Source organism: Saimiri boliviensis, chromosome 7, assembly GCF_048565385.1.
Source record: "Saimiri boliviensis isolate mSaiBol1 chromosome 7, mSaiBol1.pri, whole genome shotgun sequence".
NCBI classification, from domain to species: domain Eukaryota; kingdom Metazoa; phylum Chordata; class Mammalia; order Primates; family Cebidae; genus Saimiri; species Saimiri boliviensis.
Genome location: NC_133455.1, coordinates 24,284,267 through 24,300,410, shown reverse-complemented (window position 1 = coordinate 24,300,410; position 16,144 = coordinate 24,284,267). Strand labels below are relative to the sequence as shown.

General features: G+C 45.2%; 1 protein-coding gene across 1 annotated transcript in view; it reads right to left on the bottom strand.

The window, feature by feature from the left end:
• SVOP (SV2 related protein) overlaps nt 1–16,144 on the bottom strand; it is a 104,075-nt gene that overhangs the window by 42,872 nt on the left and 45,059 nt on the right. The window contains exon 6 of the mRNA XM_003932278.3: nt 12,063–12,187. Coding sequence (XP_003932327.1) covers nt 12,063–12,187 — 125 coding nt within the window. The remainder of the gene's footprint in view (nt 1–12,062; nt 12,188–16,144) is intronic.

Genomic DNA, 16,144 nt, shown 5'->3' with positions numbered 1-16,144 from the left:
GTCTGTATCATGCAGCCCATCAATCACTGCCCTGTTGGGATGGTTTCAGTTACAAACAACACTTCCTTAAACATCTGTAGCCTGAAGTCTTTGTCTTCACATTGTTTCCTTAGGACAGATCCCTCTAAGTAGAATCTGAGTCAGAGGTTACCCTTATTTTTATGATTTGAGATATATACTACCAAAGTGATTCTCCAAAATGTTGTTCCAATTTACATTCCCTCCAGTACCTCACTCAACAAAAACCATGAGGAATTTCATTAACCGAACCCTGATAACAGAGACCAAGATTATAGTGGTTGCTAAAGACAGCCGCAATTGCCATGGATGACTTTGACATTTTATTCTATTTTCCAAATGGTATGCTTATATTGTTTTTAAAAATCAATCATAATACCATGTTTAGCTTTTCTGCACCAAAGTCAAAGTACTCCATGCGAAAATGTGCAGCAGTATATTCTAAGGGCAAAGTTATTCCTGTCTTTAGAGATCAAGGATTTGTTTTTATAATGGACCTATAACCTATTTCATGAAGTATTTTCATTTTTTTTAGTTATAGAGTATTATATGAACGCATTCTCATTGTAAAACAATTTAGCAATACATAAGCCTGAGGAGAATACGATGGTTCTTCCTCTCCCCATGACCCCAACTTCCATTCCCTTCCCCCAAAGCCAAAACTACTGATCAGGGTTTGCTTTGCAACCTTTCAGCTTCGTTTTTTTTTTTTTTTTTTTTTTCTGACATGGAGTCTTTCTCTGTCACCCAGGCTGGAGTGCAGTGGTGTGATCTCCCAAGTTCAAACAATTCTCCTGCCTCAGTCTCCTGAGTAGCTGGGATTACAAGTGCATGCCACAATGCCCTGCTAATTGTTTTGTATTTTCAATGGAGACAGGGTTTTGCCACTTTGGCCAGGCTGGTCTCGAACTGCTGACCTCAGGTGATCCACCTGCCTCGGCCTCTCAAAGTGCTGAAATTACAGTCATGAGCCACTATGCCTGGCCTGCAATCTTTCAGCCTCTTTTCTATGAATAAACGAATAAGTAAATAAATTCAACTAACATGCTATTTCTTTTTCCCTTCTCTTTCCTTCCCTCTTTCCTACCTTTTCCTCCCTCCCTTACTTCTTTCCTTTTTTTTCTTGACACACACAGCACACAGTCAGCGTTCCACCCAAATGTCCCCATTCCCAGCACGTCCACGCATGCTGGCCCAACTTCCAACTGCCAGTACTTAAGACTCTTTCCAGAGAACTTTCTCTGGTCATTAAAGCTTGCTCCGCCAGCCTTTGTGGCAGGCCGGAAGTGCCAAAGAATTTAAACTTCCGGGGAGTAGCTGTCAATGGACAGTTCCCTCATCCTTGAAGTGAGACCATTTGGAGGACCTGCTGCTGAGTCTCCCAGAGGAAACTTCCTGCTTGAATTTCTATGTTAAGATCTGCTTCAATAAAACAATATGGAAATCTTTTCATGTTAATAGAGACTACTGCTTTTATTTATTTATTCTTGAGACAAGGTCTGTACTGTAGTACAGTGGTGCGATCATAGCTCACTGCAACCTTGAGCTCCTGGGCTCAAATGATTCTCCCGCCTCAGTCTCCCAAGTAGCTGGGACGACAGGCATGCACCATCATGCCTGGCTAATTTTTCCTTTTTTTTTTTTTTTTTTTTTTTGTAGACATGGAGTCTCACTATTTTGCCCAGGCTGGTCTCAAACTCCTGGGCTCAAGTGACCCTCCTGCCTTGATCTCCCAAAGTGCTAGAACTACAGGCATAAGCCACCATGCCCAGCCAAGAATTACTCTTTCTATTTTTTTCTTTTGAGATAGCATCTCACTCTGTCACCCAGCCTGGAGTGCAGTGGCATGATCTCAGCTTTCTGCAGCCTTGACTTCCTGGGGTCAGAGGATCCTCCCACCTCAGCCTCCAGAGTAGCTGGGACTACAGGCATGCACCACCACACTTGGCTAATTTTTTTTTTTTTTTTGTAGAGATGGCATTTCATCATGTTGCCCAGGCTGGTCTTGAACTCCTGAGCTCAAGTGATCTGCCTGCCTCAGTACTGGGATTGCAGGCATGAACCACCATGTCAAGCTGAGCATCATTTTTTTTTTTTTTTTTGAGACGGAGTTTTGCTGTTGCCCAGGCTGGAGTGCAATGGTGTGATCTCAGCTCACCACAACCTCCTCCCAGGTGGAGTGGTTCTCCTGCCTCAGCCTCCCAAGTAGTTGGGATTACGTGCCACCACACCGGGCTAATTTTGTATTTTTAGTAGAGACAGGGGTTTCTCCATGTTGGTCAGTCTGGTCTCGAACTCCCAATCTCAGGTGATCTGCCTGCCTCAGCGTCCCAAAGTGATGGGATTACAGGCATGAGCCACTGTGCCCAGCTACTGAGCATTATTCTTTTTTTTTGAGACAGAGTCTTACTCTGTCGCTAGGGTGACGTGTAGTGGCATGATCTCTGCTCACTGCAACCTCCAACTCCATGGTTCAAGTGAAAATTCTCCTGCCTCAGCCTCCTGAGTAGCTGGGATTACAGGCATGGTACCACCACGTCCAGCTAATTTTTGTATTTTTAGTAGAGATGAGATTTCACCATGTTAGTCAGGATGGTCTCAATCTCCTGACCTCATGATCCACCTGCCTCAGCCTCCCAAAGTGCTGAGATTACAGGCGTGAGCCACCTTGCCCAGCCTGAGCATTATTCTTAACAGCTGCATAGCCTTCCTCATCTCGGTGGTATCATTTATTTAACTGTCCCCTATTAATGAATGCTTAGGTTGTGTTCAATTTCTTGCTTTTGCCACCTGTGCCACAAAAACATCTTTTCCTATAATTGTTGTGGCCCACATTTGGCCATTATTTATAGCAGTTCATTATGAAAACAAACTACTTGATCTTTATCCAGAGTATGGCAATTATTATAATCACACTGAAAAATAAAAGAATGAGCAATGAAATTAGCAATGCCAAGAATCAGCTGATTCTGGCATAAATAAATTCCCACTGCAAATAATCACATTTACAGCACTGGGCAATTAACGGCTTGTCATTTGGATCGCGTGTTTGGAAAGAAAGACCCTGTGATCTCAGTCTGGCATTTCTGCCTGGACTTTGGAGGAACCAGGACAGGCTTTGTGTACAAGCTCATTGTAGACACCAATTTAAAGATCGTTCGGAGGCAGGTTTCAAGGCAGAACAGCTAGGCAGCTACCTGTGGTATTGCGTTTGAGAGCAGCTAAAACCCCAGTAGGGCGTGGGTTACCTTACTCCGGGTTTCCCATCGCAGCCGCTTACGTAAGTGGTGTTTGGCTGCGGTGCATGGCGCCCTCTACCGGACGTAAAAAACATAGGCCCAGTGCCAACAGCGTTTTGGTATTTTCTGGCGAGGCATGGTGCAGCGGGACGTGGTTATCATTCTGATGGTGCTTATTTGCATTTTCTAAATTTTCTAAAACAAAAGTATAGTCTGTAATGACAAAAATGAAATTATGTTTAATTTCCTTGCTTGAATTAAAGTCTAGTCTTTCTTGATGTCCCTCTGTAGAGAAAGGGTGTAATTATTTGGGATTCTACATGGGATTCCTCTTACCTGCCTTAAAGGGAATAGAAATCTGCTAAGAACCACCAGCTCTACACTCCAGAGTCATGCTCCAAATCAGTACCAGAGACGCCGTGGACACATGATTTAACAGGACCTTCTGACTTTATATGCTTGGAACCCCTTTGAAATAGTTGTTCGACATGGTCAGGGCTTTGACACCAGACACACGTGGATTTGAACCCAGTGGCGACTGGTTTGCCAAAGCTGTTCCAGTATTTCCCCCCTGGTATCTATGCACCTTTGCAGTGTGACGGCAGCACGTCCCATCGAGAGTCCATTTTCCCCTCCCTGGGATCTGGGTGGCCTTGTGACTTGCTTTAACCATCAGAATGTAGCAGAACTGATGTGCTAGTTCCAGGCTTAGGCCTCGAGAAGCTTTGTGGCTTCTGCTTGCTGCCTTCAACCCCTGTCCAGATGCCACGGGACCAGATGCCTGGATGCCCCATGATTCAGCGGACTGAAGACACATGAGCAAGCCCCATGGAGCAGAGAAGAGCCACCAAACTGCCTCACTGCAGAATCATGAGTTGAATTAATCATTGTTTTAACCATGCATGTGAAGGTGGTTTGTTACAAAGTAAAAGCAAACCCTACACTCCAATTTTTTTTTTTTTTTTTTTTTTTTTTTTTTTTGTCAGAGTCTCACTCTGTCCCTCAGACTGGAGTGTAGTGGTGTAACCTCAACTCACTGCAATCTCCGCCTCCCGGGTTCAAGTGATTCTCTGCCTCAGCCTCCTGAGTAGCTGGCTTACAGATGTGTGCCACTACGCCCAGCTAATTTTTGTATTTTTAGTAGAGATAAGGTTTTGCCGTGGTTCCCAGGCTGGTCTCAAACTCCTGGCCTCAAGTGACTCACTCACCTCAGCCTTTCAAAGTGCTGGGATTACAGGCGTGAGCCACGGCGCCCGCCCAGTCCCCCTACACTACACTTAATAACTATCTGGTCAGGCACAATGGCTCACACCTGTAATCCCAACACTTTGGAAGGCCGAGATAGGAGGATCACTTGAGTTCAAGACCAGCCTGGGTCATGAGACCGCCCACCCTCTCCCCTGCAGCCCATCTCAACAAAAAAAATTTTTTAAAAAGTAGCTGGGTGTGTTGGCACACACCTGTACTCCTAGCTACCCCAGAGGCTGTGGCAGGAGGATTGCTTGAACCCAGGAGTTTGAGGCTGCAGGGAGGTATGATCGTGTTGCTGCACCCCAGCCTTGGCATCAGAGCGAAATCCAGTTTCAAAAATAGTAATAGTGACTATCTGACCTTCAGCAAGTCCCTTGTGAGCGCTAAGCCTCAGTTTTCGCATCTGTCATATGGGGATAAAACAGTTGTTCAATGGATCAAATAAGGTAGTCTGAGCAGAAAATTTAGCAAAGTGCCCAGCACTTGGTAAGGTCCTTTATTATCATCGTCATCATCACTATTAAGGTTAATGTTGTTGTTGTTCTTATCATCAAGAATGAGAATCTCTACTCTGGGGGAAGGAAGAAAAGAATGAGGAAAGGAGGAGAGAAGGGGGGTCATAGAGAAGCACAGATCAGGTAGCGGAACGGGCTCCTTAATGATCTAATTGACATTTTACTAAAAATTCAGAGTACATTATGAGGACTTCTGGTTGTTGAGCTTTTAAGAATTATACAGCAAAATCTTTTTCATCTGGTTTTATGAGTTGCTATTGTAGGATATCGTAAATTAATGGAAATTTATCGTAAATTAATGGAAACTCTTAATTGCATTTAATCCCATCAAAATATCTCCAACTAAATGTTTCCAGATAATGAACGTAAGGGAGCCGTTTTTATAACTAGATGGAACATTGTATAATTAAGACATTATTTTTATATAAGTGGATGGAGTTACAGTGGTGGGAAGCCAGTGGCTCTCTTGGGTGGTGAAAGATTTCTTCTGTAATTTCTTTGCTAGTTTTTATTTGCCTCCTCACAGATAAAAGAGCTATTTAGGCTGGGTGTGGTGGCCACTGCCTGTAATCATAACATATTGGGAGGCTGAGGCGGATGAATTGCTTGAGGTCAGGAGTTTAAGACCAGCCTGAGGCCGGGCGCGGTGGCTCAAGCCTGTAATCCCAGCACTTTGGGAGGCTGAGGCGGGCAGATCATGAGGTCAGGAGATTGAGACCATCCTGACTAACATGGCAAAACCCCGTCTCTACTAAAAATATAAAAAATTAGCCAGGAGTGGTGGCGCAGTCCTGTAGTCCCAGCTACTCGGGAGGCTGAGGCAGGAGAATCGCTTGAACCCAGGAGGCGGAGGTTGCAGTGAGCAGAGATCGCACTACTGCAGTCCAGCCTGGGCGACAGAGCGAGACTCCGCCCCCCAAAAATAAATAAATAAAAAGCTATTTGGCAGAGTAGTTCAGAGAATAAGTTTGGAGGGTCAAATGATGTTTAGACCTCATCTCTGCCATTTACTAGCTATGTGACCTTGGGCATGCTACGTAGTCCTACAAAGCTCCGGTTTTTGTACCTGTAAAATGGAGATGACGGTAATATCTACTTCCTAAGATGTTGTGCGCATTAAAGTGGTAACATGTAAAGCACGAGGCTCAGTGTTGGGAATGTAGTAATAGCTCAATAAACAAATGGAAAGGCTATAGTAGTGTTCAATACATGAACAACTAAATGGGAAAGAGGTAGGGAGCAGGCATGCAAGCCGGGAACCCTTAAGATAAGCATGTTAAGGGTTATCTTAACCCTTGACGTGGGGGATAGGCCCTCCCAGCTCCTCCACGGCCTTCATTTCATTCCCCTGGTGTCCTGTGCCATTCTGCCAGAGCCCAGTGGGAAGAATCTCTCTTCCCCTCTGTAGTCCTGCCCCTTTGCTGTTTGAGGATGTGGTTTTCTCTGTTCCAGTTACTCCAACCTTGCAATCCCATCTGCGTATAAGCTTCCAGAGGCTTCTCAAAATTCTGATCCACTGATGGCACCATTGTCTTGCTCTCCAGCACTGTTAAGGATTGATTCTGTTTCTTAGCTGGGCACCGTGATGCACGCCTGTAATCCCTACACTTTGGAAGGCCGAGGCAGGCAGATTGCTTGAGGCCAGGTATTCAAGACCAGGCAACATAGTGAGATCCTGTCTCTACCAAAAAATAGAAAACATTAGCTGGGCATGGTGGTGTGTGCCTGGAAGGCTGAGGCAGAAGGATCGCTTGAGCCTGGGAGTTCAAGGCTTCAGTGAGCCATGATCGTGCCACTGTACTCCTGCCTGGGTAACAGAGTGAGATCCTGTCTCTCTCAAAAGATTTATTCTATTTCTTACTACTTCTATGTCATTTCCAGGAAATGTGGAAGAAGAAATAGAAAATGTAATTTCTCACTCTACCATCTTGAACAAGAATCTCTATGGACATTCTGAATATTTAATTCCTTTATCTTTCCTTAGATGAGAAGAAAATCCAGGTGATGGTTTGAGGTGTATTTCTGCTGCCATATCTCTGAGTGTCCCTGGTAAGGGAATTTGATTTGCTCTTCTGTGAGTACATTCCTTCCAGCCACTAGGGGAAAACTGGATCATACTCAATGAACGGCTCACGAATAGGGCAGTGGTTGTGTCTGCCGGAGTTCCTGGAGCTGGGCCAGAAGCGGAGCACATTGTCCACAAGCCCCTGCCAGCCCAGATTTATGGCTGTGGCTCTGTTAATAGCCTTTACTTCAAGCTCCAGCGGTTTGTAAGCTCATCCCAGATCCAGAAGTGTACGTCAAATGCTACTCTCCAGAGCCCTGGAGGAATTAATCATGAATAAAGGAGGGAAGGATGAAGGGGAGCTGAGAGTCACTCACCATCCTTCCAGCCTCCAAGTGGCAGGAAGAGGCTGGGGGTTTGCTCATGTGTTAAATCCATGTGGTCCTATCTCCCCTGTCCCTGTTCTTTCTACAATGATACCTTGAATCATTCATCTGTCATCCATCATCCATCACAATGACGCTTGAGCTTCTTCTTACCAAAACCTTCAGCAGATCAAATGCTTGTTAATAAATCTTGAGTGCTGGCCAGGCATGGTGGCTCATGCCTGTAATCCCAATACTTTGGGATGCCGAGGCAGGCAGATCAGGAGGTCAAGAGATTGAGACCATCCTGGTCAACCTGGTGAAACCCCGTCTCTACTAAAAATACAAAAATTAGCTGAGCATGGTGACAAGTGCCTGTAGTCCTAGCTATTTGGGAGGCTGAAGCAGGAGAATCGCTTGAACCTGGGAGGTAGAGGTTGCAGTGAGCTGAGATCGCACCACTGCACTCCAGCCTGGGTGACAGAGCAAGACTCTGTCACGAAAAAAAAAAAAATTGGATATATGGCCATGGAATCCGCTGGTCCTATCACACATTGTGCTATCCTGAAGATGATACCTGAGGAAACAATGGAACAGTCCTTCAAAGGTGACACTAAGGTGTCAGCTTGGAAATGATGCCCTATGACCATGGGACACTGTCCTCCAGGACACAATACCCACTCAAGTCCATTGTCATTATGATGCTTCGTTCCCAGGAGAAGAGATTCATGGGTCTGGAAATGAAGGGGTTGAAGTAAGAGTAGCTTTCATTGTCATCAGTCCCAGTGACCCACGTCAGGGGATTTGTACTTCACATCCTACAACTTCTAGGCTCTGTGACTCTAGCGGTCCTGGCTCCCAGGGAGGGAAAGCTTCCACAGGAGACACAGCAAGAGTCCCAGTAGACCTTTTCTTTCTTCTTCTTTTTTTTTTTTTTTTTTTTTTTTGAGATGGAGTCTCGCTTTGTCACTGAGACTGGAGTGCAGTGGCGAGCTCTCAGCTCACTGCAACCCCCATCTCCTGGGTTCAAGCGAGTCTCCTGCCTCAGCCTCCCAAGTAGCTGGCATTACAGGCATGTACCACCACACCCAACTAATTTTGTATTTTTAGTAGAGTTGGGTTTCTCCATGCTGGCCAGGCTGGTTTCGAATGCCTGTCCTCAGGTGATCCCCCCACCTCAGCCTCCCAAAGTGCTGGGATTACAGGCGTGAGCCACTGGGGCCGGCCCCATTAGACTTTAAGCAACAGCTTCCACCGAGTAACTCTGGGCTCCTTGTGTCAAGAAAAAGAGGCAAGAAAAAGAGTCAGCATTTTGTCAGAGAAATTGATCCTAACCATCATTAAGACTTAATAAGCCCCATCTCTCACAGGGGCACCGAGGTGATATACCAGCCATCTCTTGATATTCCCCTGCTCAATTTTGGTGTGAAATGTTCAAGCACAGCAGCTATGGCCTAAAAGAGGCATGGTGACCAGGGACTCAAACCCCTTAGGTGTGAAGTCTCGGTCACCCATCCAAGTACATCGTCTAGATCAGTGGGAGTGCTCACTGAAGCTGAGAGGAATCTAGAATGGGGAGCAGAGGCGGGAGACATTGACATCCACTGCAGCCACGAGGCCAGCAGCAATCACAGGGACTGTAGATTAGCTTATTGCAGAAAAGAGAGTAACCACAAACCTGGAGGAACTGTTCTTAGGTGGCGTGAACTGATGACAGTGATGGATTGTGTAACAGTTGAGTCAACCACAGACCACATATATGATGGTGGTCCCATAAGATGGTAAGACTGTGATTTCTATTATTATTTATTTATTTTGCAGTCTTTTATTGAAGAGTACTGCTCCTTGCAGAGCAGGGCTAACTCATCGGCAATGCACCCAAATTTGGCCTATTTTTATTATTCTTTAATAGTGAGGGGGGTCTCGCTATGTTGCCCAGGTTGATGTCAGACTCCTGGGCTCAAGTGATCCTCCTACCTCAGCCTCCCAAAGTGCTGAGATTACAGGTGTGAGGTACCATGCCTGGCCTTTTTTTTTTTTTTTTAATTTAATACTGTGTTTCTACTGTAGGTTTTCTATATCTAGATATGTTTACATACACAAATTCCATTGTGTTAGAATTGTCTGCAGTATTTAGCACCATTACATGCTGTACAGATTTGTAGCAATAGGCTGCCCTGTATAGCCCAGCTGTGTAGGAGATTGTCCCATCTAGGTTTGTATGAGGACACTCTATGATGTTTGGATGGTGACAAAATCACCTATTGATGCATTTCTCAGAACACTTTCTCATCATTAAGTGACGCATGACTACATTTGAAGCAAGTCATCCACCCTGGACTGTGGAGGATGCTGTGATGTGCCACGTGGTCTGCCCTTCAGGACTGAGGCATTTATTCCCTCCAGAATGAGCAGGAGCATTGCCTGCTAAGAGCTCATGGCTGAGTCCCTTGTGGAAGTTGCCTTGGCCAAAAGTAGCTGCCTTGCCCAAGGTCATGCTCCGTCCTTGAGGGCAGCCCGCCTCCGATGCCTGGTTGTTTTGAAGGTTAAACGGTCTAGCCCCCTTTCCCCAATCTGAAACACTTCTGAAGGGCCAGCTCAGCTTCTGAACCCCTGTAGGCTGAGCAGAGGCCTCTGTGGCAATGGTATTGCAACTTAGGCTCCCCTTCTGCCAGGCCTAGTTTTCTCCCAGGTGTTACTCCTAGTAACCAGCTGCACTGTAATCTCCATCTCAAAGCCTATTCCCCAGGATCCCACCCTAGAATAGGCACCATGGCGCTCTTGCTCAATGCTGCATCCCCAGCACTAGCAGTTCTAGGTGCTCAAGAAATGTTGGTGAAATAAATGAATACACGACCAGGGATCGACCTGGTCCTCTTGCAAAATTTCCCTAAATTATTGCAACATGATCCCTTCCCTGTAACCCGTTCCACCTGCCACAGCCAGATTAATACTTCTAAAGTACCTCTGCGGCTCAAGAACTCTCAGTGGCTCCTCATCACCAGTAGAATCTCTCTGGCCTTTAACAAGCTTCCTCTGGCCTACCCGTCCAACCTCAGCTTTCAATTTTTTTTTTTTTTTTTTTTTGAGACGGAGTCAATCTCTGTCACCCAGGCTGGAATGCAGCAGTATGATCTCAGCTCACTGCAACCTCTGCCTCCCGGGCTCAAGCGACTCTTCTGCCTCAGCCTCCCAAGTGTCTGGGACTACAGGCATCCACCACCATGCCCAGGCTAACTTTTGTATTTTTAGTAGAGACGGGGTTTCACCATGTTGCCCAGGCTGGTCTCGAACTCCTGAGCTCAAGCAATCTATCCGTCTTGGTCTCCCAAAGTGCTGGGATTACAGGTGTGAGCCACTGCACCCAGCCAGCTTTCAATTCTTATAGATCTCATCCCTCCAAGCTGACCAACCAGACAATTAGCCTTCCCCAGCCTCGGCTACAGCTTCCTCTTTTCATGCAGTTCTCTTCCTACAAAACATCCTACATCTTCTCCAAGTCTCCTTGGAGAAGATGGGTCTTTCCAAATCCTTTGCCTTCTTAGTAGCAAGGCAGTAAAATGCAAAGGTTATTGCCCAGGCACTGGGGTTAGAAGGTCCAGGTTCATATTTCAGCTCTGCCACTTCCTAGTTGAGTTGCCTGGAGCAAGTTACTTTACCTCTCTGTGCCTCAGTTTCTTTGTCTGTAAAATGGGGGTAATAGTAGAATTTACCTTCTAGGGAAAATGAGAGGTTAAAGGAGATCATCTGGGTAAACCGTTTAGAACAGCAACTGCCACATAGTTAATACTAAATATCGGCTATTATCATTTTTTAGGGTGGGGTCTAACATATTTTTCTAGAATGGGCCACATAGTAAATAGTTCAGGCTTTGCAGGCCATAAATCTTCTGAAACTACTCAGTTCTGTTACTGTGGCACGAAAGCGGCCATAGATAATACATAACTGGAGGGTGTGTCGTGTTCCAATAAAACTTTATTTACAAAACCAGTCAGCAGGTCAAATTCTGTGTATATGCCATAGTTTGCCAAGCTCTGCTTCAGGGCCCATCACAAATAGGAAGTCTTCCTCAATCCCCCATGAGACAATGGCTTCTTCCTACAGCTCTAAATATTGTCAGTACCTTAAACTACAACTGCAATAGCAAATTAATGCCCTTGTGACATGTGGTGGGCATCACACCCTGCCTTGACTTTAGGCTAGAAGGGCGTAGGAAGCAGCGTTCATGGTGGCTAAGGGCATGGATGTTGCAGGCAGACAAACTTGGGTTCCTAGTTCTGCTTACCCACCATGTGATTCAGATAGATGATTTCACTCTCTGAGCCTCAGTTTCCCCAACTGTAAAACAGAGCTTGCAATATCACAATAACACACACCTCTTGGGCTGCTGCGATGCGTCCAAGTGGAACAGTCAATCAACGCTAGATGTATTATTTCACTTTCCCAATCTTCCAGCCACTGTGTTGTTTTGCTGCTGTTGCTGATCATAACAATATGATAATGATGCTAGTTGCTTGCTACATCACAGCTCTTTGATCCTGGAAGCCCCGGTGTAGCCTCTCTATATCCCTGCCCCCTACCATCTCAGCCCCTACCTCCCCACCCAGGCCATGAACAGACCTCTCAATGGGCGTCCAGGCTGCATAGCCAGCACTGGGTATTTACTTACGACTGGGGGACTCCTCCGATCCCGAAGCCCACCAGGCCCCGGAGCACCAGGATCCAGCTGTACACGGGTGCAAAAGCACTAAGGATGCCATAGTACAGAGTCCACAGCACACTGATCTTCAGCCCCTGCGGAGAAGGAAGACATGGAATCACGAGGGCTTTTCGGCACCTCCAGGTAGCGTTTGCACTGCATTGAAAGCTGCCGATAATGTGGTCACTCTAAAGGGAATCTGCACAACAAAGAGGGTACTGGGGCCCTCTGTATGGGGAGTGCCAACCCATGGGGGATGGGTGAGAAAATCGTGGGGCATTCTTGGTTGTCCCAATGATTGGCATTGAATGCCAATCTGGGCCCAGACATGTCAGATATTCTACAATGCAGGAGAGAAAATAGACTTGTCCTGGATCCCAACCATCTCGAATGTTGTGCCCACCCATCATGCAGCTGAAACGTTGTTTCTGATTATCTGCACCTACACCCCTTTTCACACATTCAAGACTTTCCTTTTTTTTGGCATAGTGTGAATATAGTTTTTCAGGAATGCAACTAGAATGAATGCAACCTTCAGGTATGTCAAAAGAAAATTTACTTTGTTTTACCTGGAACTTTACAGAATTGTTCCTTTCAGAAAATCGTGCTGTCAATGACAGCGCTGTGTGCAGCGTTTGAGCCACTGATCCTGGAAGGAAGCTCCAGTGTCAGGTTCCGTTCACAGTGTTTATCTACGACTAGACTGATCTAACCCTTATTTCAAAAGGTCAAATGTAAAGAAAAAGCACCAACAATATTCAGTTAAATCCAAACGTATTTATAACCAGGGGCAGATCTTGACCCCCTCCTCTTGCCATCTAGATGGAGTTGTGGGAAAAGATTTGCATATTAAAAATAAACGTTATTTTATTAATGCCTTTAAAAATTTCTCTCTCCTTGTTAGAACTTCAGAACCGATTTCTTTTTCTCACTAACAAGTTTATTTTGGCATCATTATTCTAACATCTGTTGTACCAGGATAAAACTATATCGACATATAATGGTACTGAGTGATATCTTTACTGTGAAGAATGAAACATAATATAAAGGTGTTTTCCTGTGTTGGCAAACTCACTTTGAGGTTATTTTAATGAATGACATACTCTTGCATCCTCCTAATTTGCAAACCAAACAAAGAACTTATTTCATTCTTGTTTTTTATTTTGAGACAGGGTGTCATTCTGTTGCCCACGCTGGGAGGGCAGTGGTGAAATCTTGGCTCACTGCAGCCTCCACCGCCTGGGCTCAAGTGATCCTCCCACTTTAGCCTCCCGAGTAGCTGGAAACATAGATGTGTGCCACCATGCCTGGCTAATTTTTGTATATTTTGTACAGGTGGGGTTTCACCATATTGTCCACACTGTTCTCAAACTCCTGGGATCAAGTGATCCACCCACCTCAGTGTACTAAAGTGCTGAGATTACACGTATGGGCCACCACGCCCGGTTTATTTCTTTTTTAAAGTATGTGGAAATTTTTATCTTTGAAAATTTTTTCTGCATAGTTAAGAAGGCATTATTCAAATTGTTCTTTTTTTTTTTTTTTCGAGATGGAGTTTTGCTCTTGTCACCCAGGCTGGGGTGCAATGGCGTGATCTCAGTTCACTGCAACCTCCACCTCCTGGGTTCAAGCAATTCTTCTGCCTCAGCCTCCCGAGTAGCTGGGATTACAGGCATGTGCCACCATGCCCGGCTAATTTTGTATTTTTAGTAGAGACAGGGTATCTCCATGTTGGTCAGGATGGTCTTGAACTCCTGACCTCAGGTGATCTGCCCGCCTCGGACTCCCAAAGTACTGGGATTACAGGTGTGAGCCACTGTGCCCAGCCCTCAAATTGTTCACTTTTTAAAAGAAATAGAGTGTTGCTATGTTGCCCACTCTGGTCTTGAACTCCTGAGTTCAAGGGGTCCTCCTGCCTCGATCTCCTGAGTACCTGGGACTACAGAGGCAAAATTTTCACATTCTTTTTTTTGTTTTGTTTTGTTTTGTTTTTTGAGACGGAGTTTCGCTCTTGTTACCCAGGCTGGAGTGCAATGGCGCGATCTCGGCTCACCGCAACCTCCGCCTCCTGGGTTCAGGCAATTCTCCTGCCTCAGCCTCCTGAGTAGCTGGGATTACAGGCACACGCCACCATGCCCAGCTAATTTTCAGTATTTTTAGTAGAGACGGGGTTTCACCATGTTGACCAGGATGGTCTCGATCTCTTGACCTTGTGATCCACCCGCCTTGGCCTCCCAAAGTGCTGGGATTACAGGCTTGAGCCACCGCGCCCGGCTCACATTCTTAAAGTAAAGGGAACATCTGTTCAATAGGGTCAAGAACCACAGAGGGACACGAAGCTTCAAGACAAACATGGGTCTTGGCGCGGTGGCTCATATCTGTAATCCCAGCACTTTGGGAGGGTGAGGTCAGCGAATCACTTGAGGCCAGGAGTTTGAGACCAGCCTGGCCAACATGGTGAAGCCCTGACTCTACTAAAAATGCAAAAATTAGCCAGGCAGAGTGCTGGGTGCCTATAGTCCCAGCTACTTGGAAGTCTGAGGCAGGAGAATTGCTTGAACCCGGGAGGTGGAGGTTGCAGTGAGCCAAGATCATGCCGCTGCACTTTGGCCTGAGCAAAAGAGTGAGACTCCATCTCAAAAAAAAAAAAAAAAAAAAAAAAAAAAAAAGACAAACATGGTATATATTTCTGGAGTGTTAATTACCCATATGGATTGGAAAAAAATTAAAGGTAAACAAATACAATTATGACAGGGTAGAATGCAAATTTCATGTGAATTTTCAACCTGCTGTGTGAGGTTTGGGGCAGGCCTCTTTCTGCAATACTCTTCCCAGAACTCCAAGGGTGAGTTCACCTTCCTGTTCCCCTGGGAACACTTCAGGGGGAAAGCATGAAACATACTGATGTTTTGCTTTAAGATATTAAACTGAATTAAAGGAGCTGAGTGAGGAAATTTGGAGGCCTATTAGATGATTTCGTGGCTTTTAGAAAATGACTTTAGGTGGCAGAGAGAATCTTTTAAATAATTTTGCATCTCCTTGCAAGGAAGTTGTTTTTCATTTCAGTCATTTTTATGATTATGTCAAAGAGAAAGAGTCCATGAGGTGGCAGTCGGTCTTTAACACCTATTTTTATTCACTTATTTATTTTTGACATATAGTCTTGCTCAGTTGCCCAGGTTGCAGTGCAGTGGCTCACTGTACCTCAGCTCAAGGCAACCTCTGCCTCCTGGGTTCAAGCAATTCTCCTGCCTCAGCCTCCTCTTGCGCCACCATGTCCAGCTAAGTTTTGTGTTTTCAGTAGAGAAGGGGTTTCGCCATGTTGGCCAGGCCAGTCTCGAACTCCTGGACTCAAGCAATCCACCTGCCTCAGCCTCCGAAAGTGCTACGATTACAGGCATCAGCCACCACACCCAGCCAACACCTTTTAAATGTAGCTACTCTGCTCTCTGTTTAACACAGAAGGCACTGGGGCTACCATAACCACTTAGAATTTAGTAACAATTGTTTTGTTTGTGTTGCATTTATTTTTGCAGACATTTCCTACTTAAGGCAATTGTTATTGATCTTCCAATTAAGACTCCATAGTTTCATTTCCAAAAATATATTACCATTTTTTATTAGCCCCATATTACAGGTGATAGATTTTTAAACAGCAATTTGATATAAAGAAAGTTATTAAGGTCCGGGCAAGGTGGCTTATGCCTGTCCTCCCAGCACTTTGAGAGCCTGAGGCAAAAGGATCACTTGAGGCTAGGAGTTTGAGACCAATCTGGGCAACATAGTGAGACCCTTGGTCTACAAAAATTAAATAAAAAAAAAAAAAAGAAAAAAGCAGAAAGATATTAAGTGAATAATAAGATTATAAGTGGCTGAGGATTTACTAAAGTCCAGGAAGCGATGATAATAATAAAGCAACATTTTTGCACTCCTAAATCCGTAACATCGGTACTGGCCATGCAGACATTTAATTCCTTTTGTTTGGTTTAAGCTAACTTAATAGGGACTTTCTTCCTTGGAATCTAAGGAGTCTTGAATCAAATACAAGAATT